General features: G+C 38.1%; 1 protein-coding gene across 1 annotated transcript in view; it reads left to right on the top strand.

Annotated features, from left to right (window-relative positions):
* Positions 1 to 22,842, top strand: part of LOC6044900 — a 93,491-nt gene extending 70,649 nt beyond the window's left edge. Inside the window, 3 exon segments of the mRNA XM_038260416.1 lie at positions 9,373 to 9,965; positions 12,965 to 13,070; positions 20,025 to 22,842. Coding sequence (XP_038116344.1) covers positions 9,373 to 9,965; positions 12,965 to 13,070; positions 20,025 to 21,086 — 1,761 coding nt within the window. The 3' untranslated portion in view covers positions 21,087 to 22,842.
* The last annotated feature ends 361 nt before the right edge of the window (positions 22,843 to 23,203 follow it).

Genomic DNA, 23,203 nt, shown 5'->3' with positions numbered 1-23,203 from the left:
TGTATAGAACAAAATAAAGGATTTTAATTTATTTTTCAAATATTATAAATAAAACGTTTCTTAATCCACCATTAGGTGGTTGGTGCCTTCCTCATATTTACAAAGTTATAATGAAAATAAGTTAATGAAAAAAATATATATACCTGATACAGACTTTTCCGAAAACCTGCAGACTTTCATTCGAAGCAATGTGGCAACCGGGCGTTTCGCATCTGGCGCGACTCTCGCACGTAAACAAAAAGACCCGGCCTTTTTGAGGTTATGCAAAAAATCACCCTTTTTTGTAGATACAAATATCTTTTTCTTAGCATAACTTTTTAAATACATTACTAAACAGAATAAATTTTAATAGGGTCTTATGGGACCCCAAAACGAATCGAATGAGGCTGACCCGGCCAAAATCGGTTCAGCCAGTTCTGAGAAAATCGTGTGGAAAAAAAATCATGTCTACACACATCCCCACAGACATTTGTTCAGAATTTGATTCTGAGTCGATAGGTATACGTGAAGGTATATCTAGGAGTCGTATTTAAGAAGTTCAATTTTCGAGTGATTTTATAGCCTTGCCTCAGTGAGGTGAGGAAGGCAAAAAACAAAGGAATCAAAATATTATCAACTGGTACGAATTTTTTCATACTGTATGTCTTACGCCAATATGACGGAATGTGATAATCATTGCTAATCAATGTACCTTAAAAAAATAAATATTTGTGACCTAGAAAATATTTTACATGTGGATATTTGTTTTATATTATATTTTAAGTTTTTTCATATATTTTGATGGAGGCGCAAGATCATCCATAAAGCTTCGTTTTAGGTGAAGATTCACGAAGTATCGTGCACCTTCTTTTTAAAGTATATAAAATTTTAAAATTGAAATAAATTAAAAATTTCCAGGTTAAAATATTTTCCATGTCGCAGATATTTGAAAAGGACATCTTAAGCGTTCTTTCCACGAAGAAATTGTTTAGATACATTGATTTGCAATAATAATCTCTTTCAGCCATGGCGTGATGTCCATGTACGTCTTAAAAAAAAAAAAACAAAAAAAAACTTCGTTTAAAATTGTCATTTAAAAAATAAGATGCCTGTCACTGTGCTTCTTACAAATGTCAGCTTGAAAGTGAGCAAATTGAATTTTAATGTTCAATAGATCATTAAGGCCAGATTTCTTTTAGTTATTCATTCAAAAATAACAATTTAATATTTAAATTTATTAGCTTTGAAAAAAATATTTTCAAATTTGAGGTTAAGCAAGTAAATCCAAATTTACTTACAAAACTGTTCTTCTCAAAATGCCTCTAAAACTGAAGATATTTTTTGATTTCTGTTTCCATAACGTATAGAGCTTGGAACCTAGAAACTTTTTTCCGTTAATTTACTTTACTTTAATTTTACTTAACTTATTTTTCTTGAGAAAAACATGACGCTTAGAGAGTATTTAAAAAATCCTACTTATCAATGTTTTGAAAATAATTGACTAATAATAGTTAACTAACTTTTGAAACATTTAAAAACATGTGGAGTCGGAGTCGGAGTCGGAGTCGGAGCCAACCATTTGTTGAAAGCTGGAGTCGGAGTCGGAGTCGGCTAGAGTTGGTAGGCCGGAGTCGGAGCCAACCATTTGTTCAAAGCCGGAGCCGGAGTCGGAGTCGGAGTCAGCTAATCTGAGAAAGCCGGAGTCGGAGTCGGAGTCAGAGTCGTTTGAAATATGACCCGACTCCGCAGCCCTGCTACCTGAGTTATTTTCCAAAATTCTAAACAGTCTTTTCAAGACTAACCCCACCTGAAATTTTGTTGTATTTTACAAACGAAGCCATCTTTTTAAGAGAACTTTGCTTGCAAAATGCGCCAAAAACAAAGGTAAACGCAAATCTTCTGAAGATTTGGTCGTTACGTCGGTGAAGCGTTTGAACGCTAAATCGGCTAACGGAAACAGAAAAAGAAAACAGCCTCTTCGTCACGAGATATTTAAAAGAGGGGTCGGGGCAACTGCTGTGTGAGTTGGCGAAGAATGACCCATGTTATTATGATGTAAAATATGTAAAATAATCACATAAACCTATAGATTATCAATAAACTTTAAAATGGAAAATAGGTACGAAAGAGGCTCATTTTTGTGTACATCTTTAAAAAAATTTCATAAAGCGAATATTTTGAAAAACAATACATCAATATAATCATGGTGATGCTCATATATTCATTTTTAAGTTTATATTGAAAAACATTCAACAGGGAATATCCATAAACCACGTGGACACTTTTTTGGAAGTCTTTGTTAACTTTTGGTTATATAAAAAGAACTTCTTTGATGCTAAATAAACAAAATGAAATCAAAAATCATGTTCGAGGCAAAATGTTTAAATTTTTGCCAACCACTACAAAGCTCCTCCGGCAGGCGCTCGTCAATGTCCATCAATGCGCAATTATTTCCGGAACAGCATCGGTGAAAACCTATCAACTCCATCATCAGAGACCACATTTCACCGTCGGGCCGTAACCGCGTGTCATGATGTTTTCTTGTGCAGTCCAGCCATCGCTGAGCAAGAACACGGTGAAAGGTTTCAATTTTTCCCACTAACCTCCTGCATTTTTCTTTATTGCCCTCTGCTGGGTAAAATAAATTCCATCCGTACAAAACTGAAACGCCATACAGCTGTCTTGCCCGGGGATGCTCTTTGTTGGGGTAGGTTAGGGTGAATGTACGTAATTGTGTTCTAATGCTGATGTGGGTAAAAATATAGTTTAAAGGCAGTGTATAGGTTGTTCAACCCTAAAAATATGTGTGTGTATTTGCGAAAACGAATTTCCGGTAAGCGGGAAATCGTAAAAAAAAACCCAAGAACCACATTTAATGCTTGCTCAAATAATGGTGATGGAATCAATAAAACTCTAGTAAATGCAATCAAATCAAATACTTTTTCCTCCTCCCCCTTAGCAGGTTCGGGGCGAGCGTTGCATCGCGAAGTGAGAACAAAACGCAGGTCATCCATCAATCCGCGGGATGTCCCCGCGGGCGGGTGGAATCGGAACCGTAACAAAACGGTTCGCTGCAGGTTGAACCGAATCTTCAATCAACCATGGTGCAACGAAAAAGGGGCATCAATCACGGTGCGCCTGCAGCCCAAGAACTTCAATCAACCATTACAGTCAACTGGGTTAAATTGTAGTAAGTTTTTATTTAATTTTTTGTTCATATTATTTCACATGAAGGAAAACCAACGAAAAAAAAATCAACCAGCCACACTAACCAACGCTAACGAGGTGTAATTAATCGATCGGTTTCCATGGCTTGTGGACCACCATCAGTTAACTTTTTTTATATTCTCTAGGTACGACTGGGTCGAAAAAAGAATGAAACTCGTTTTTTTATGTCAACAATGTGATACTGACTTTCAAGAGAGATAATGACGAAGTGCGATGCAGCAAAGTATAACCATCATATTAAAATGAGCTTTTTCACAACTTTATTTTGGTTTAATTAAGTTCTCTGCTATATTTTGGCACTTCCATAGTAATTATGTCGAGTTTTTGGTTTTCTTTTCTCATCTGCATGATTTGATTGTTTCTTCTTATAGCTGAAATTTATAAAAATCAAAGTCGGCTAAAAATCATTGAAAGCTTTTGACACATCACACAGTTTCAGCGTACACCACAGTTCAAATAGTGTAAAACCATGCTTCATCATTTATTCACACATGTCAATGGCTATCGACCAAACAAGCAATTTTGTCTGCGGGTAAATATCACTACATGAAATCGCTTATACCTGCCAAATCAGAAGCGTCCTGTTCACGCTGTCACATATCCAAGCTGACCTCAGCTGCAATACCTCTGGATATGGGTTATCATTTATTAATAAATCTATTCAAATCCATTAGCGCAAATTATCCATTTTCAACTCACGCTACCATACTAAATGTAGTTTTTGAATTTTACAATATCTTCCATTTTAAATTATAAAGAACAAAAAAGATAATGAAAACTAAAAAAATAATTCAGTTTGAGGTAAAATGTATTTTATAATAAGTTTTTGTTACTATCAAACTGAGTTATTTTTTCGAAAAAATCTCTGAAATTTCATTTCGTTATTAAAACAACATAATCTGGGTCCTTCAGTAACAAATCCTTATCTAATATTCTGTAGATTACAGAACTTTTGCAGTCATTTCCACCAGCTCGACAAAAACCGTCAAGCCAAAAATGGCACTTAAGACTCTAATCAAGTCATTTTGACGTGACCGTGCTTTCGTAGTTTTATAACGTTCCAAGAAAAACGCGTTTTGAATAAACATAAATTAGAGCACGCAATGTAAACGATAACAAACACGATTTGTCCCAAGGTTGTGTTGAATTTGGTTGGAAATGTTCACAGTAGTCGGGCATATACGTGAGTCAAACGCGTCCGATTTAAATCCCTTTGGCCAGTTGTCGCACTTGCAACAATGTTCAGAGTGTGTCAAGATTCAAGATAGCATAATCGGTTCATTTTTTTTTTTTTTTTTCAAATGAAGAGGGACAACATTGCACGAGGTTTTTAAATATATCAGGGTTGAAATCGAATGGTTAGGTAGTCAAATGGTAAATTACCGAGAGTACTTTACTCGTGGATTCATTTTCCAAAAAGTTCACCCTTAAAAAAAGACTCGAACCCAAGACCTTTGACGTATTGATCCGCGCCTTTGCCGAATCGGCCACCATGGTTCGGTGACAAAGTGGAGGTCATTTTGTCCATAAAAGCCACTCAATGGGATGAACTGTTTCAATGACCGAATGAACACGATTTGAGGTTTATACTCTCGCCAAACAGTACTTTCCTCTATCCGCTTGGTCTTTATCTTTGGGTGTACAACGGCGAAAACAAGCTTTTTATTCTAAGCCAAAAAAAAATTGACAAGCCAACATTTTACGATGGATCAACAACGTTCCCCTTGGAACGAGCTGTAAATTTTTCAAAATTCACTGTGTAAAACCTGTTATTGCAAAACGAAACTATTGGCACTACGCCCCCCGGGGCATGGCCTTCCTCTAACGTGGGATTTCTGCTCCAGCGCCTCTGACGAGACAGGAGAAACCGGGACCGACGTTTTACTTCACCATCCGATAGAAGCTCAGTGGATAAGGCGGGAATCGAACCCGCGTCTCATAGCATCATCGGGATCGGCAGCCGAAGCCGCTACCCCTGCGCCACGAGACCCACCCTGTGATTGCATTATCAGCTAATCAGAGCAATCAAATTCCAATTTTCAAATATTGTTCTTGGCGCAGGAATTAAGTTTGACAGATTGAGCGATAGCTAAATGTAGGAAATTGATTGAACATTTAAGCTGGATTGCAAAAAAAAAACATATCGTAAACGAGTGGAAAGATGGCATGCCAGAGCCAACATTTAACAAGTGGATTTTAACAGCGCTGATTGCGTCTGCAAACATGCGATGAAAAGTTTCAATCACTTTTGATGCCCTGCGTAATTAACGAGCGCAAATGACCCAAGGGATGGGGTAGAATTAACTCTGCTTTCGTACTTTTTTTTTCTTCCTTCAATATCCGTAAATGCCTCTGGCGTTACCGGATGGCTCTCATGCTCTGCAACTGCATGCTGAACATTGCAAGTGTTCGATCTGTTTTGGAAAGCTCAATTAATTGGATTCCACTTTAAACGGCCCGAGAGAAAAATGCTCAAGGTGTGAGATGTAGTTGAGTGCACTTTGTTGGACGAGAAAAAAAGGATATGTTTGCTACTAGGTTTCAAAGGCGAACAAAGAAAAGTGTCATAATTAAAACGAGCAATTTTCGCATTGATGGTTGGGGAAAAAAGTATTTGAAATTGGGATACATAATAGGGTGGGTACGGATTTTGAAAAGTTCTCAAATTTTCCTTAGCATGCTATGAATGCTTGATGAACACCGCGACGCCACATGTCAAACAGCTACCACGTGGACTAGCATCGCCTATAAAAAAAATCTTTTTATTACTTTTTGAACTATAGAATTATCATTTATGGTGATCCTGATACTATTTAGCTGTATTCTAAACCTCCAAATATGAAAAAAAGAACTATTATGGGGCAAATTTTACAATAACGTGGTAGCTGTTTGACATGTGGCGTCGCGGTGTTCATCAAACATTCATAGCATGCTAAGGAAAATTTAATGCTTTTCTGGGGAAAGTTGTTCTCCAGACGATTCCGCTCATTTCTGGCTATCCTAGCAGTTTCTACATGTTTTCCCCAGGCCTGTAGCAGCGAATGAATGAAAATTCAAAATTTCCCATGGTAATTTCCATGTAAACTTGAACCAGCTTGAGACAAGCCAGTTTTCAGCCAAATGAGCTGAAATTTGGCGTGAGAGTCCCTATGGGTATGCCCTACAAGGGGAACCACACCAGAACTTAATCTGAGAACTTTTCAAAATCCGTACCCACCCTAATACTTATACTTCCTAGAAAATTATAATTGTCCTACTCGGATTTGTATGCATGTGAGAAACTACATTTCTTCTGTAATGGCTATAATTAAAAAGAATGTGATGTAAACTGGTAAATGTACACTTCCATTGCAGGGCATAATTGCTGTAGCATAGCATAGCATTGCATTACGGGTCTGTACCACGCGGTATGAAATGCCACAATGATAAATTCAATATTCTTAGACAATTAAATCAAATTTAGACTGTTGCCCGGTACAATCAAAAATATCTGAGAATGTATATTTTCACACTGTGCTCCAAGGCACAGACGCCCGACGGGGGAATTTGGAAGGGAGGTTTGAACAACGTAGGGGAAATATACCCATTTTCAGCATAATAAGCGATCGTGTCTTAATGATGCCTGCAAAGCCAGGCAGTTTGAGCAAGGACGCTCAAAATTCGTCTGGAAACCAGTTCGCTACCCTCCCTGTGGACGTGAGCGAGAAAGAAGAAGTTGAACGACGGGAAAAGCTGCCACCCATTTTTGTGAAAACATCGTCATCGGTTTCGGTGCGAAATTGTCTGCTTTACGAGCTACCTTTCGCTTGTATGCTGATGAACTCAAAATTCTGCTACCTGACAGAAAGGATTACAACTGAGATTTCGGTCATTCTAATCTAATCTAATCAGACCCTAGCGCAGCCAATCTTTCGAAGGGATCCTGGAGAGTGCCTTAGGTTAGATGACGCCTAGCACTCTTCTTGTCATTTATTAACATTTGTAGTGCGCCATTGCATCGAAATGCATTGAAACATCACAATCGTTAAAGCGGCCAGGCCTACTGCGTAAAGCCGTATCGCAGAGATGACTCGTAATTGGGTTGAGTTTGAGCACTGAGTGTTCGAACAACAACACAATTCTGAATCGACAGGGGAGGAAGAAGCGTGGGGACACACCACCATACGCTCCGAGATTTTGATTGTATTCGTTGGGAGCACCATGCTAAGAAGGTTTGGTACTCCGGGACCCTCTGGGATGGGACATTGTATTTCCACGAATGCCCTGGACACTATTTGCCGTGGTTATAGCGCCACAACTCGCTCTTTACAACTGAGATTTCGGTCATTCGATTTTTTTTTGTATTTTTTAATCCGGCGGCTTTTTGATATGTTTTAGAGGACATCAAATGCCAACTTTTTAGAAATTTCCAGGATGGACAAAAAATCTTTGGCCGAGTTATGATTTTTTGAATAAATACAGATTTTTTTCAAAAAATCGAAATATTGTTCACCAAAATTTTCCAATTTCATTTTTCGTTGTAAAATTGAATTTGCAATCAAAAAGCACTTAAATGAAATTTTGATAAGGTGCACCGTTTTCAAGTTATTGCCATTTTAATGTAACTTTTTTCAAAATAGTTGCAGTAATTTATTTTTTTTTTAAATGGTGCCCATGTTTGCCCACTCTTGGAAAAATATTTTTGAAAAGCTGAGAAAATTCTCTATATTTTGCTTTTTTGGACTTTGTTGATACGCCCCTTAGTTGCCGAGATACAAAATAAAAAAATTCAAATTGTGTTTTTGCAAATCAAGTTTTAGTTACAAAAGTGAAATTAAAAACACGAAATTTTTTTACCGTGTATAATTTTTGTCAGTGTAGTCCATACCTATAACTTTGCCGAAAACACCAAATCGATCCAAAAATTCCTTCAAAAGATACAGATTTTTGAATTTTAACATATCACATATCAGCTGCCAAATTTTTATGGAAAATTATATGGACAGCTAATGATGCAAAATGGCTTCTTTGGGCATACCGAAGGCACCAAAAAAGTATCAGTCGGATTAAAAATACAAAAATTAAAATTAAAGAAAAAAGACCGATTCCGTAGAGAACTGCTCATTTGAAGTAAATAAAATAAATATTAGCTGTTAATAATAAAACAAAAAAATAAAAATAAAGATAAAGAGCCTTAAGCCATACCACTTAGCATGTAAAAGAAATGTAATTATTATTAAAAAAAAATTAATTTCAACATATTTAATTTAATTAAAAATAAGCGGTTGAGTGCTTATCTCGTGAGTCACTGTGTGTACAATCAAAGTGATGAGAAATGCTCTCCTAAAATATAAATTATGATCAAAAGGGCATTTAATTTGATCTTTTTGGACAGTAAATGGCATAAATGAGTGTGCTTACTCGAGGCAGTGCTGTTGCTGATAAGGCGAAGGCGAAGATAGGTCTTTGATTAGAATACGCATACTTCCCCTAGAATTTCTATTCAAACAAAAATATCAATAACGCATTTATGTTATTTGAGGTGAATCAGGACTACATTATAAATAAGGACAGCAATTTTCAAAACATGCAACACCATGAAATTAAAAACAAACGAATATAGTGCTGTGACAAGGCTTAAACAGATGTCCGAATTCGTCTCATGTGTCCCGATTCACCCCAGATGACAATACCCATTGTTTCCTTTTCTGTTCCAAATGTTCATTACTTTGTTTTAATATGCATCGCCAAAATGAAACATAATCTTCTCACAGCACAAACAACTTTCACTGGTAATATGAAATCATAAAACTGTGTTTCGTGTGAAAATTTCTGCATAATTCTTTATAATCCTGTCACACCTGTTGAATTTGTAGAGCTTTTGAGGGATCCTTTTAACCAGAAACACACAACCAAAGAGACTCCATAAAATACGCAAATGTATAAAAACAAGTCCCGCTGGGACCGCACGATTGGTTACCCTCGTTAGTTCGTAAAAAGTTGGTGAAAAAAAAACGTTTGAAAAACACAGTCGCAATCAGTGCTACGCGCAATATGCATCCTAAAACGGATTATTTTTTCCCCGCGCAGACTTGTTTTTGTGGGGCTGGGTTTCAAAACATCTGTCTATTTTCGCAACCCTCCCCCTTCAAACCGTGTTCCGGTTCCACTTTTTTCTAATTGCAGTCCACGCTGGAAATCAAGAGCAATTACATCAACATCGACGCACTGGCCGATTTCATCCAGCGCAAATGCAATCTGCTGCTGCAGCAACGTGCCACAGTGGGGGACAATCCGGCCAACGCCGGTCCGAGTCGTACCCAGCTCCAGCACGAATCGAACGCCATCATCAGCAGTCTGCGATTGATATTCCGGCGCGATGAGGAATTCATAGCGTTGACCTTGCTGAGGGTGGAAACGTGCCCGGACTGTGAAGCCATCTTGGGACCGGTTTACGAGCGTTTCCTGGGCGCAAATGACCGCGATTGTGACACCAGGAGCCACCCTCCGACCAACGTGGAATGCTACGGCCGGCTGCTGTTGTGCTACGTCCGCTGGAAGCAATTGTATCGGCCCGGGGACCCCGCCGGCCATTGGGACCGAATCGATGGAATTGCCCTGTCGACGCTCCCGTACGATTTTCCCCGGGCTATTAAGCGCAGGGAGTTGGCACTGAAGGCATTGTTTCCGCGGGTGGCCAGTAATGGGGGTAGCTTCATTAATGCCCGGGGGAGCTCGAGTGGACAACCGACAGGTGCCGCGAAAGCTAGCGTTACGAGGTAAGAGTTGTTGCTTGACTGTGGTTGGTGGATTTGCTGTAATTGGATAAATTTGTGGAAAGAAAGGCACAAGGGTAACATGATTTATGAAATTTAGATTTTCAAGAAAGTGTTTGAAATTTGTTCTGATAGCTGGGTAATTCTCTACCAACTCACACGAAATCCGGAAAAGTTGCCCCGACCCCTCTTCGATTTGCGTGAAACTTTGTCCTAAGGGGTAACTTTTGTCCCTGATCACGAGTCCGAGGTCCGTTTTTTGATATCTCGTGACGGAGGGGCGGTACGACCCCTTCCATTTTTGAACATGCGAAAAAAGAGGTGTTTTTCAAAAATTTGCAGCCTGAAACGGTGATGAGATAGAAATTTGGTCTCATAGGGACTTTTATGTAAAATTAGACGCCCGATTTGATGGCGTACTCAGAATTTCGAAAAAACGTATTTTTCATTGAAAAAAACACTAAAAAAGTTTTAAAAATTCTCCCATTTTCCGTTACTCGACTGTAAAAATTTTTGAAACATGTCATTTTATGGGAAATTTAATGTACTTTTCGAATCTACATTGACCGAGAAGGGTCATTTTTTCATTTAGAACAAAATTTTTCATTTCAAAATTCCGTGTTTTTTCTAACTTTGCTGGGTTATTTTTTAGAGTGTAACAATGTTCTACAAAGTTGTAGAGCAGACAATTAATTTTTTTTTTATTTATAAACATAAGGGGTTTGCTTATAAACATCACGAATTATCGCGATTTTACGAAAAAAAAGTTTTGAAAAAGTTATTTTTTGAGTTTCTCTTTGTTTCGTCGTCCGTGTCTGTCGCGGGTGACCATGAACGGCCATGATCGATGACGACTAACTTTTTCAAAACTTTTTTTTCGTAAAATCGCGATAACTCGTGATGTTTATAAGCAAACCCCTTATATCTATATATCAAAATTTTTATAATTGTGCTCTATAACTTTGTAGAACATTGTTACACTCTAAAATATAACCCTGCAAAGTTAGAAAAAACACGAAATTTTAAAATGAAAAATTTTGTTCTAAATGAAAAAATGACCCTTCTGGGTCAATGTAGATTCGAAAAGTACATTAAATTTTCCATAAAATGACATTGTTCGGCCAGGGGGCCGACTCAGAAAACTGCGGACGACCCACCGTTTCTTTTCAGGTTCCAGGATCCCATCGATGCAGCAGCGGACGGTAAGTAGCGGCGGACCAGACTTCCAGGTAAGTAAAACTCAAGGGTTTCAGGTGCTCCGAGAGAGGCAACTTGCCTTCTCGGAGGTTGGATTAGAAGAGATCGTTTATTTTCACTTTTGCTTACAGGTTAATTATCACAGATTGAATTCGTAACAAATAACAATACTTCCCTACGTTGTGTTTGTTTTGTGTGTGGTGACAATGAGTTATTCACCACACTGCTTTGGCGAGGGGTTCTTTGTTTACTTAGAATTAGACCGTGGAACACTAGAGACGTTAGGGTTCCAACATACTCCCCACCAAAAACGAATGTTTTTAAATTGCTCTCCTAATTTCTAAATTTGTTTTCTGGGTCACAAGCTAAACTAGAAAAATTGTTGAAGCAGCCATTTTGTGCTACGCACATGTGTTTTGGCCTTGCGGAAGAACAATTACACGGACAAAACTTGGCTCTTCTCAACACTAAATACTGATGGCGACGGAGCCATTTTGAAGCTGGATTCCTTCTGCGATGGCGATAGTTACCGGTGAAAAACGATGGCAGTGGACCTCCGGCTTGACCATCCTGGTCACGGCACCAATGTTCGGCCAGGGAGCCGACTCAGAAAACTTCGGACGACCCACCGTTTCTTTTCAGGTTCCAGGATCCCATCGATGCAGCAGCGGACAACTCCAGCGGACGGTAAGTAGCGGCGGACCAGACCTCCAGGTAAGTAAAACTCAAGGGTTTCAGGTGCTCCGAGAGAGGCAACTTGCCTTCTCGGAGGTTGGATTAGAAGAGATCGTTTATTTTCACTTTTGCTTACAGGTTAATTATCACAGATTGAATTCGTAACAAATAACAATACTTCCCTACGTTGTGTTTGTTTTGTGTGTGGTGACAATGAGTTATTCACCACACTGCTTTGGCGAGGGGTTCTTTGTTTACTTAGAATTAGACCGTGGAACACTAGAGACGTTAGGGTTCCAACAGACATGTTTCAAATTTTTTTACAGTCGAGTAACGGAAAATGGGAGAATTTTTAAAACTGTTTTAGTATTTTTTTCGATGAAAAATACGTTTTTTTGGAATTCTGAGTACGCCATCAAATCGGGCGTCTAATTTTACATAAAAGTCCCTTTGACACCAAATTTCTATCTCATCACCGTTTCAGGCTGCAAATTATTGAAAAACACCTCTTTTTTCGCATGTTCAAAAATGGAAGGGGTCGTACCGCCCCTCCGTCACGAGATATCAAAAAATGGACCTCAGATTCGTGATCAGGAACAAAAGTTACCCCTTAGGGCAAAGTTTCACGCAAATCGAAGAGGGGTCGGGGCAACTGCTGTGTGAGTTGATGGAGAATTACCCAGCTTTTTCTTTCGCGAATAGTTTCATAAAAAAAAACAAGATCCTGAAAAGTGAATTTTCATGCACCAATAGGGGACTCAGCAAAACTATCCCAAATTTGAGGGGGCTGATAAATCCCATATTGACACTATATCCAATATACAGACATCTACTTAAATTTCCAATCGTTTTGCACGACGTGGGAACTTTACCAATCGTTTTATAATTGTGTGGTGTTTTCAATGACGTTAAAAAATAAAAATGCGGTGCCCACTATGTTCAAACAACCTGAAAATTACATTAATTAAATCAGGGTTTTAAATTATTTCCGCCGCCATACCACCTTGTTCTAGTTCCACCACCGCTGTGCACATTGTTTATGAATAAACCATTGAAGGAGGGAAGAAAGTTTTAAATTGCAAGTGATTTTCTCTGACACCTGTCCTTTCTTCACGTCACGACTTCCACAGAGCCCTGCTGAACTCCAGGCACGTCCGGGACAACATCCAGGAACTATGTTTGCGCTTTTTGGCCATTTGCAGCGACGAACGAATCAACCGAGGAAACCCGGAGCCGGTGAGTGTGTTATTGTTAGAGCGTGTGTGTACTCTATCCCTGTTGTGGCACATAAGTGAGGTAATGCATGAGGCTTTGTAGAACAACCAATGCTGAAAAAACAAACTAGTTGCTTGTGTATGCTTGTTTGGAAATTTTACACGAAACTTTGTTTGCAGTATGATTTACGTAGCTTTGGAGTGATGACAAGTTCTATGCATGTAGAATAAATTAGCTCAAACTTTTAAAGCCTTCACATGGAGTGAAATGGGATAACTATTTCGACAATATTCATGCATCTACGAGAATGTAATTATGAATTGTATTGATCGATTTTCGACACATCAGCACATCAGTCACTGAAGGACGGTACCAGGGGGTAGTGCACGAGCCCGCTTTCAACAGTGTATGTCCAATAGTCAACATTTTAGAATATTTTTGGAACATTTATTTGCCTTATTTAAAAAAACTTAAAATATTTTAAATAAATACAGGCCGTTGCACCTGTTTGATTTTTTTTTGAAGATTAAGTCCCTTCGACAATATGCACCCCCTAAGGGAAAACTGTGATTTCCCGACTATAACAGCATTTCTATGGAAGAATTTTATTCGATGTTACAAAACAACTAATATTCTTCGTCATTCATGTGAAAAAAATCTTTAAAAACCTCAAAATTGATCGAAAATATCAAATTTCTAAAAACATTTTTGATTCATTTCAATTAACCATGCGGGGCAACAACAACAACAACGGCTCAAAATGCACCGGGTTAAGCTGTTTTCACTAGTCACCACTAGATGACATCGCTGTTTTTACAAAGGAGCATCACAGCGGTGCATTTTGCCCCTATCACGCTTTTTGTAGAAAATTTAATTAAAAATACTTTTTACTAATTTTTTTTTTTTGGACTCATCTATCTAATGAATAATGAGGATTATGGCAAAAACTATATAAATCAACACTTAAAATATGAATAAATGCTTTTTATATGGCTCAAAAATCATTTTGAAAGTTCAATAAAAATTAGATGAAAACACAACATTTCAAAGTTTTGCTAATAACTTAACCTGTTTTTATACTACGATGCTCTAATTTTTCCAGCATAGTTTTGCAATGTTAAGCTTCCAATTTCTATGATTTTTCCCGGAAAATTCTTCTCAATACCGAGAAAAGCAGAGGTTGCATTTTACCCCGGGAGTGCATATTACCCCCTCTCTCTGTGCTCCCTAATTGCACGCTTACATATCTCATTAGAGTCCTGCAGCCATAGTTACTGGCACGGGATTGAAACTCGTCTGAAAAACCTGTATCATTTTCTCATTCGGAACAGTGGCGCCACGTGGTGGTAGCTGTCCTGTTTATTACACTGTGAAATTATTAATTGCCAATCGTTCCTTGAAGGTGAGAAGGTGACAACAGAAATGTCCGTCCAAAATGGGTGCTGCAAAAAAAACTTATTATTTTTAACAAATTTTCAAACAATAAAAAAAATCAAACCATCCACATTAACGACCCCCGGGTCTTTTGTGGTCCCTATTGCAAGTTTCTGCTCGAACCTAGGAGTCCGAAGGCTTGACCCCAAACCTCTTTCTACTCCAAGGAACCTTTCACCCCAGTGTTTGAACTGACGACCTTCGGATTGCGAGTCCAACCGCCGCCAGCGATTCCACCGGAGTAGATTTGGTTTGGTGTGTTGTTTGTACTTATGGCATGGAGACGATTCCTACACCTGGGACTTAAAGGCCTAACAACCAAGGCCGGGACCGACATTTTACTTCCTCATCTGATGGAAGGTTGGAGCAGATGGGAATCGAACCCAGAATCATCCGCTTACAAAGCGGACAGCGTAACCATTCGGTCACGCACTGCCACAGCAACGAATTACAAGTTTGACAGTCAAACTACACTTAAAAGTTGGTTTTGTAATTTGTTTTTGCAAAACTGCATATTTTTAACGAAAGTGTCAAACATATTCGTAATCACCTTTTGCCTCTTGGTGGCGCTTTGTGTTAGTATGTGTGTGGTCGATGTTTGCGGACGTGCACGCAGAACACAGAACAGTGAGAACTAGCGAAAATGATTCACTTTCTTCTGATACGAGTCGCCATATTGAAATTGCTTGAAGATTCATACCCGTGTTACTGGGCAACGTTCACAATTTCACAAGCACAAAGAGCTACATACATTTAATTAATTTGATATCGTTACATTATGTTTGTACGAGTGTATGTTATAAGCTAACAGTCGTTTAATTAATTGAATGTTTCAATGACTTCTACCAGCAGAATTTCTAAATAGTGGTAATGAGTATTTCAAATTAAAAACGCTCCAAGACATGCTGTCAATGCTGCGCTGGTGGCAAGGCTGGTGGTAAAGCAAACTTCAAAGAAAATTGTCTGGTCACGCAAATGGGTAATTCTCTACCAACTCACACGAAATCGGGAAAAGTTGCCCCGACCCCTCTTCGATTTGCGTGAAACTTTGTCCTAAGGGGTAACTTTTGTTCCTGATCACGAGTCCGAGGTCCGTTTTTTGATATCTTGTGACGGAGGGGCGGTACGACCCCTTCCATTTTTAAACATACGAAAAAAGATGTGTTTTTCAATAATTTGCAGCCTGAAACGGTGATGAGATAGAAATTTGGTGTCAAAGGGACTTTTATGTTAAATTAGACGCCCGATTTGATGGCGTACTCAGAATTCCGAAAAAACGTATTTTTCATCGAAAAAAACACTAAAAACTTTATAAAAATTCTCCCATTTTCCGTTACTCGACTGTTAAAAAATTTTGGAACATGTCATTTTATGGGGAATTTAATGTACTTTTCGAATCTACATTGACCGAGAAGGGTCATTTTTCACTTAGAAAAAAAAAATCATTTTAAAATTTTGTGTTTTTTCTAACTTTGCAGGGTTATTTTTTAGAGTGTAACAATATTCTACAAAGTTGTAGAACAGACAATTACAAAAATTTTGATATATGGACATAAGGGGTTTGCTTATAAACATCACGAGTTATCGCGATTTTACGAAAAAAAGTTTTGAAAAAGTTGATCGTCACCGATCATGGCCGTTCATGGTCACCCGCGACAGACACGGACGACGAAACAAAGAGAAACGCAAAAGTAACTTTTTGAAAACTTTTTTTCGTAAAATCGCGATAACTCGTGATGTTTATAAGCAAACCCCTTATGTCTACATATCAAATTTTTTGTAATTGTCTGCTCTACAACTTTGTAGAACATTGTTACACTCTAAAAAATAACCCTGCAAAGATAGAAAAAACGCGAAATTTTAAAATGAAAAATTTTGTTCTAAATGAAAAAAATACCCTTCTGGGTCAATGTAGATTCGAAAAGAACATTAAATTTTCCATAAAATGACATGTTTCAAAATTTTTTACAGTCGAGTAACGGAAAATGGGAGAATTTTTAAAAAAAAATTAGTGTTTTTTTCGATGAAAAATACGTTTTTTCGGAATTCTGAGTACGCCATCAAATCGGGCGTCTAATTTTACATAAAAGTCCCTTTGACACCAAATTTCTATCTCATCACCGTTTCAGGCTGCAAATTATTGAAAAACACATCTTTTTTCGTATGTTTAAAAATGGAAGGGGTCGTACCGCCCCTCCGTCACGAGATATCAAAAAACGGACCTCGGACTCGTGATCAGGAACAAAAGTTACCCCTTAGGACAAAGTTTCACGCAAATCGAAGAGGGGTCGGGGCAACTGCTGTGTGAGTTGGCGGAGAATTACCCAAATCCAAAGCGCAGCACACAGACCATTTCTGGTTTGTTTGATGCAGTATCAAATTTCGATGTGTGGTTGACTACCGACGGAAGCTTATTTAAAGCATAGATATGAGGCTCGTAATACAAATAAAAGTTCAATTTGAAATTTTTGGATTGCAAATTGAAACGAAAGACTTCAAACGATTTCGCGGAACACCGTTTTTGGCAAGCAATTATGGATCGCGATTCGGGTTTGCATTTAACATTGATGAAAGACGTTTGCAGTCTTGAATCTATCTGACTTGATTTTAAATACGTTTTATGCATTATTAATACTAACACCAACAGAACTTTTTTCATTGAACTTTAACGCTGCTTGGCAATAATAAGACGGTCGATTGCTAATTAGGTATATAGTGAAAAAATGTTGGTAATATTACATCTTGAAATGGGTACATCTTTTAAGTCACAAAATATGTGTAATTTGACCTCTACAAATGTGTAAATCTTCTACGCTTTTAGTGTTTTGCCTTTTCTGTATTTTAACAGATTCAAAAACTTACCTTGATTGAAATATATAAATTTGTGGATAATTTGCAAAACATTAAATAAACCACAATTTAAGATTGAAACGAGAGGAAAGTACTATTTTTCGAGGGTATAGCCCTCTCGTGCTTACAAAAACAACAAATCGTGTTCATTCGCTCATTGAAACAGTTCATCCGATTGCGTGGACAAATGACCGTCACTTAGTTATCGAACCATGGTGGCCGATACGGCAAAGGGTACGTTTGGTACGGTATGTCCACGCATCCTTCCTCCCCTGTAGATTCTGTGAAATGTGATCCGTTCACAGAATCCTCTCTGCGGTAAACACAACGTAGTAGGGCTGGCCGCTTTAATTTTTGCAATACATTCTCGGGTGTTCTCGGATGTACTGCAATTAGGCGTCATCCATAAAGTATGTCACGCTAAAATCGGCCAAAATTAACCCCCCTCCCCCCTATGTCACACTTTGTCACGCTGGCTCTGACCCCCCCTCAGAAAGTACGTCACGTTTTGTCGGACCCCCCCTCCGCACTATCTTGTTTTTTGTACAATTTTACACAGTAAAAAAATCATGCTAATATTACATCTGGGAAGGGGTACATCTTTTATGTCAGAAAAAATGTGTAATTTTACCTCTGAAAATGAGTAATTTTACCACTTTTCTGGTGTAATGACACTTTTTGAGTCTAAATTGAGGTAAATTTACATCAATAAATCTGTAAAATTCAACCTTCAGAAATCACAGCTTCGAAATTTACACATTTTTTTACTGTGTGGCATGATTTTTAAAAAGGATGATTTTGAAATTCGGAATTCATTCGAGAATGTTTTTAATTTTTACAGGTTGCGTTTGATTTTTTTAAATTTTGTTCAATGTTGTAGTGATAAAAATCACCATCACAGTTTATTGAAGCATATTAAATCTATCAGCCTTGAATCGTGTTTGATTTATGAGTAAAAGTTATCTATCATTAAATTTTTAAAGCTATATTTAAAAAAAAAGTTCGATATTAAATAAATAGTCTAGCGTGACGTCACAGTCTCACGTACCCCCTCTCTCCCCCTTGTCACACTTTGTCACACTTGCGACAACCCCCCCTCCCCCCCCTACCCGAGCAGACGGTAATAACTTGGGAATAACATTTTCTGATATTTGAAAATAATATGCCAATAACATTTTATGTTATTTATAACAAGATTTGTTATTCGTCGTTATGATTTTTTTGTTATTGGATTGTTATTGTAATAACAGACTAATCACATTTTTAGTTATTTTTCGAACAAATCTTTGTTATTATTTTTTGTTATTTTAACAACTAATCCGATCATCCCAATAACAGTTGGAGGTATTCTTCCATAACAAAAAATGTTATTGCAAAGTTGTTCTGGCTGTCTACCAATATCAGACCAATAACAAATTTTGTTATGATAACATAAACTGTTATTAAACCCTTATGCAAAAATGGATTTTTCAAGAAGAATTAATAATTTTTTTTGTTATTTTAACAGTATTTGTTATTGAAATGGCATGAATTTTGTTATTACCGTCTGCCCGGGTAGAGCGTGACGTACTTTATGGATGACGCCTTATTAATATTGACAGGAATAGTGCTTGGGGCATAATCTAATCACAAGACTTTTCAGCATGCTTCATCATGTTTCGCTGCCTTTGGGTTAGATTAGATTAGAATAGATTAAAACCTTGGTGGCCGATACGGCAAAGGCGTGGTTCGATATGTCAAAGGCCTTTAGTTCGATTCTCGATAGCGACACTTTTTTTAAGTGATTTTTTTGATAATGAACCCCAAGAGGACAATGCTCTCGGTCATTTCGGATTTCCTCACACATCAGCTGATATTAAGAGTTTGTGGTTTTGCTTTTTTTCCAATTTTGGTAGCTGATAAATCGAAAAAATTGAATTTGTATCAAATCTGTCAAATTTAATAATTTTTTTAATAATTAATTTCATTTAAAAAATGTTTGAATCTGAGCAATAATGAACTTAACCAACGAATTTCGGTGGTTTATTTTTCCCCGAATACCGCATTGGTCAATAAAAAATATTTGAAAGAAGTAAGAGGACGTCTAGTCCCCTTTTGTCGCAGAAATAACTTTTGTTTAGAATGCTTAGAACTACTTATATTATCAAATCATGATCAATATTTTATTTTCTCATGTCTTACGAAAATTTTGCTAGTGAATTGTTCACAACGTGATGAAAAGTTATCACAACCACACAGAAAAAAATAATGTAAATTTGGAAGCTGTAATTTTGGAAGGTTGAATATTACCTCTTTTATGATGTAATTTTACCTCAATTTAGACTGAAAAAGTGACATTACACCAGAAAAATGGTAAAATTACACATTTTCAGAGGTAAAATTACACCTTTTTTCTGACATAAAAGATGTACCCCTTCCCAGATGTAATATTACCATGATTTTTTTTTCTGTGCACAGACAAACCCAAAGCTCATACCTGTAAAGCATAGTTTTAAAAACATAACAGGAGCTATAAGGAAACAAGTGAAGTGTAAAATCGTGTCAACTTAGGGATTATCATGTCATTGTTCAGTCAGGTCATAAAATAAAACTACACATGCTTTAATTCAATTCCAACACCAATTTCACACTTCACTTGGTTTTTGGAATCAATTCAATTCAATGAATAACAGCTGCCTTTTCTTGTTTTAGATACCCACCTCACCGAGGATTCCCAGCGAAGACAAAGACGCGGACGACGTGGAAATCATTAAAACGGAATCCACCTCAATCATCGTCCTGGACAGCGAAGACGACGACGTCGAATCGACTCCACCCGGAACTGGTACTGGTACAGAGTGCTCCAAAATGCCAATCATGAACGGTGCTTCAACATTCGAGAAGGAAACGCCGAATTATCTCGATAGTTTGTATGATAATTGCTTTGAAACCACTTCGATTGTATGCAGTCCGCCCACCTCGCTGATGGAAACCGTCTTCAACACTCCTCCTCCGACGCCCACCGACGATGACACCGGCTCCCTGGAGCCGCAAACTCCTCCCGAGATCGTTGGGAAGACGAAAAAGTTGTTTCCCCAGGGTGTCAGTTTGAAAATTTCGAAAAACTTGCGCCTGTACGGTGACCGGGCGAGACGAAACTTTATGACAGCCTTCAGAAAGTTGAGCTCCGCCAAGCGGTTCCACGTTAGGTTACGAACGGACCGGGAGGATTACTACCTGCGGAAGCACGTGTCCAACCAGACTGTGTTTGTGGAAATATTTTGCGGCCATGGGGACATTCTGTCTGGTTTGTCGTTGCAAATGCCTCACCGGTCATCGACGCCGGATGAAGAACAGACAGCATTGCCGTTGGCAAGCGGTGAGTCCTTTCATGGTTCGCCCTACGCCAACCTGGAGGGACCAATCCTGCAGGATAGTCCTCCAAACGTCAACCTCTTCCGCAAGTCACGATCCACTACGGATGATCAGCTGATGAGTTTGTTGTCCGGAATCGAGGACTTTCCGGCGCATTCACCGGCATCGCTGGATTTCGCGCTTTTGGGAGAGCACGAAAATCGTTCCTCGCTGGATTTGCTCGCCAACGACCATGCGCCTCCGTCGTCGGTGCTGGGTGGTGGAGCGTCCGGCGTGCTTTGGCAGGGAGACATTTTCTCAGTCATTTCAAGCGGTTGTGATTTTAACCCGTGGCTGGATTATGACTTTGGCGTTCCGCTGCAGGCGTTGCCAGCTGCTTCTTCGGTGGCCCCGGTTTAGAGCAGACTGCAGAGAGGCAAAACGTAACATTTTGACGTGATCGTGATATCTTGTCGTGTGTTCTTTTGACATTTAGAGAGAAGCACGTTTTACTGTTTGATCTTGAATAAACAAAAACAAACACACGCAATGTAAACAATGACAGATACGTTTGGCTGCTGGAGTCCTCAGTTATAATCAAAAATGTAAATAGTGGACGTTCATGCAAGAGTGACCAAATGGACTCTGACTGAAATTCCCTCTGCTAAGTTGTCGCACATGCAGGATGTGTCAAAATTCCTATCGGAACTTCATTTCATTTGAAGAATGATATTATTTACGGAGTTTTAAGGGTTGCGTTTATGAATTTTTGGGATTGGTTAAGGTCCAAAATTGAGGCATTGAAAGATGCAAAAAATTACGTCCTTGACATAATATAGTCCAAAATCCACGTGCGACAAGATAAGACGATTTTGGCACCAAAATGAAACAGCGACGGACGATTGCACATTGAGGGACTCAACTTTCTTGTTCTAAATCAAATGTGTCTCAAAATTTATACCATATTTGCGTTTCAATCATTGACAAAATCTAAAGTCTTTTTCTAAATAAAATGGTCCAATAAACACAATTTTCATTTTTTGTTTGGGTGTAACCACATTAAGTCTGAGGTATTCGAAAACACCCAAAAAAGCAGAAAAATAAAATTTTGTTCATTGGACAATTTCAAAACACACTCCAGAAATGATCATGCGTTCTTGTCAAATGGTGCTTTCGAAATTCTACCCTAAATATCGTTACTAAATTCAGCAAAGATTATTTAATTCCACTAAATTAAATGTTCCAGGGACTGAACAAAGATTAACAGTGGTATTTCGACGTTTTGTCGCACATCAAGGTGTGTATATTAGATAAGGTAAGGTTTGGGTAATGTGGATTTTCCAGCTATCAAAAAATAGTTAGAACAAAAATCGGATTATGTTTGCCGTTTTTCGGAAAAGTGGAAATTTTGTCATTTTCTGTTCAAATTTCACTAGATTTTTTCCTGTAGTACTGTTTAGCATGCCAAACTGAACCGAATAACGTTTTTAAAACCAAACAATATTTTTTCAAGCAAAATTTCGGAATCCAACGGATTTTCAAGAAAAAGCAACCAAAGAAATGCAATCGTTTTTGCATCAAAACAAATTGCAACAAGCCAAATAAAGCCACAGACCCTGGCGCAAGTTTAAACCCTAAAGCACGGTCCATCAACCAAGGGGTTTCCAGCATCAAGGATTACTGACCAGTCTAAATGGAATTACCAGGATTACTGGCAATATGTCATGAATTACTTTGATTTCCCAGAATTACTTGGGATTTCCAGAAACCACGCAGAATTGCTCAAATTTATAAAAATAACTTGGAATTACTGCCTAGCTTCCAGCATATTGAGAATTGGATCGAATGACAGCTGTCAAATGCACAAAACCACGTGCTTGGCAATAGTACGTCCACAGAGTAAGACAGAGTCACTACTGCCATTTGATTTTTAGTTCCACTTTGTGGTATATCGCACGCCTGCTACCAGCAAACCTTATAAAAGCAAACCTTATGGAGCCAAAAAATAAAATGACATTTCTTCGAACTGCCCGCTCTGTGTTACTCTGTGGTACGTCCATCCCGGGAATTCCCGGCACAAAATTCCCGGGTTTTTTATATGTTGTACGGGGAATTTCCGAAATTAAACAAAAATCATAATTTGGCCTGGAAATAACATTAGTATTACAATTAATAAGTTTAAAGTTTTCTAAAATTTACATAAATTGGTACCATTTAATTTGTTGTCATTTTTGATTTTAGACATCTTAAATCAATTTTCAAGTTGTTTTATTCATGTCATATAGAAATAAATAAAAAATAAATATTTATAAGATACTTATTTAATTTGAATTAGAAATGTGGTGCATATAAAATTCAAAGCACAACAGAGAACAGCAAAAATTTGTTTAACACTGGAACGCCCAACGCATGTCCAACTTACACAGACGCCCAAGCCTCCCAAAAATGGAGGAACAGTAACTTCAACTCACTGGTTCTCGGGCATTACTCAACCAATCGGGACAATTCTTGTTTCCAGTGATTTGTAAGAATGTCTA

This window comes from Culex quinquefasciatus, chromosome 3, assembly GCF_015732765.1.
Source record: "Culex quinquefasciatus strain JHB chromosome 3, VPISU_Cqui_1.0_pri_paternal, whole genome shotgun sequence".
Classification (NCBI taxonomy): Eukaryota; Metazoa; Arthropoda; class Insecta; order Diptera; family Culicidae; genus Culex; species Culex quinquefasciatus.
The sequence above is the reverse complement of the archived record's forward strand: the minus strand, read 5'-3'. Positions and strand labels throughout refer to the sequence as shown.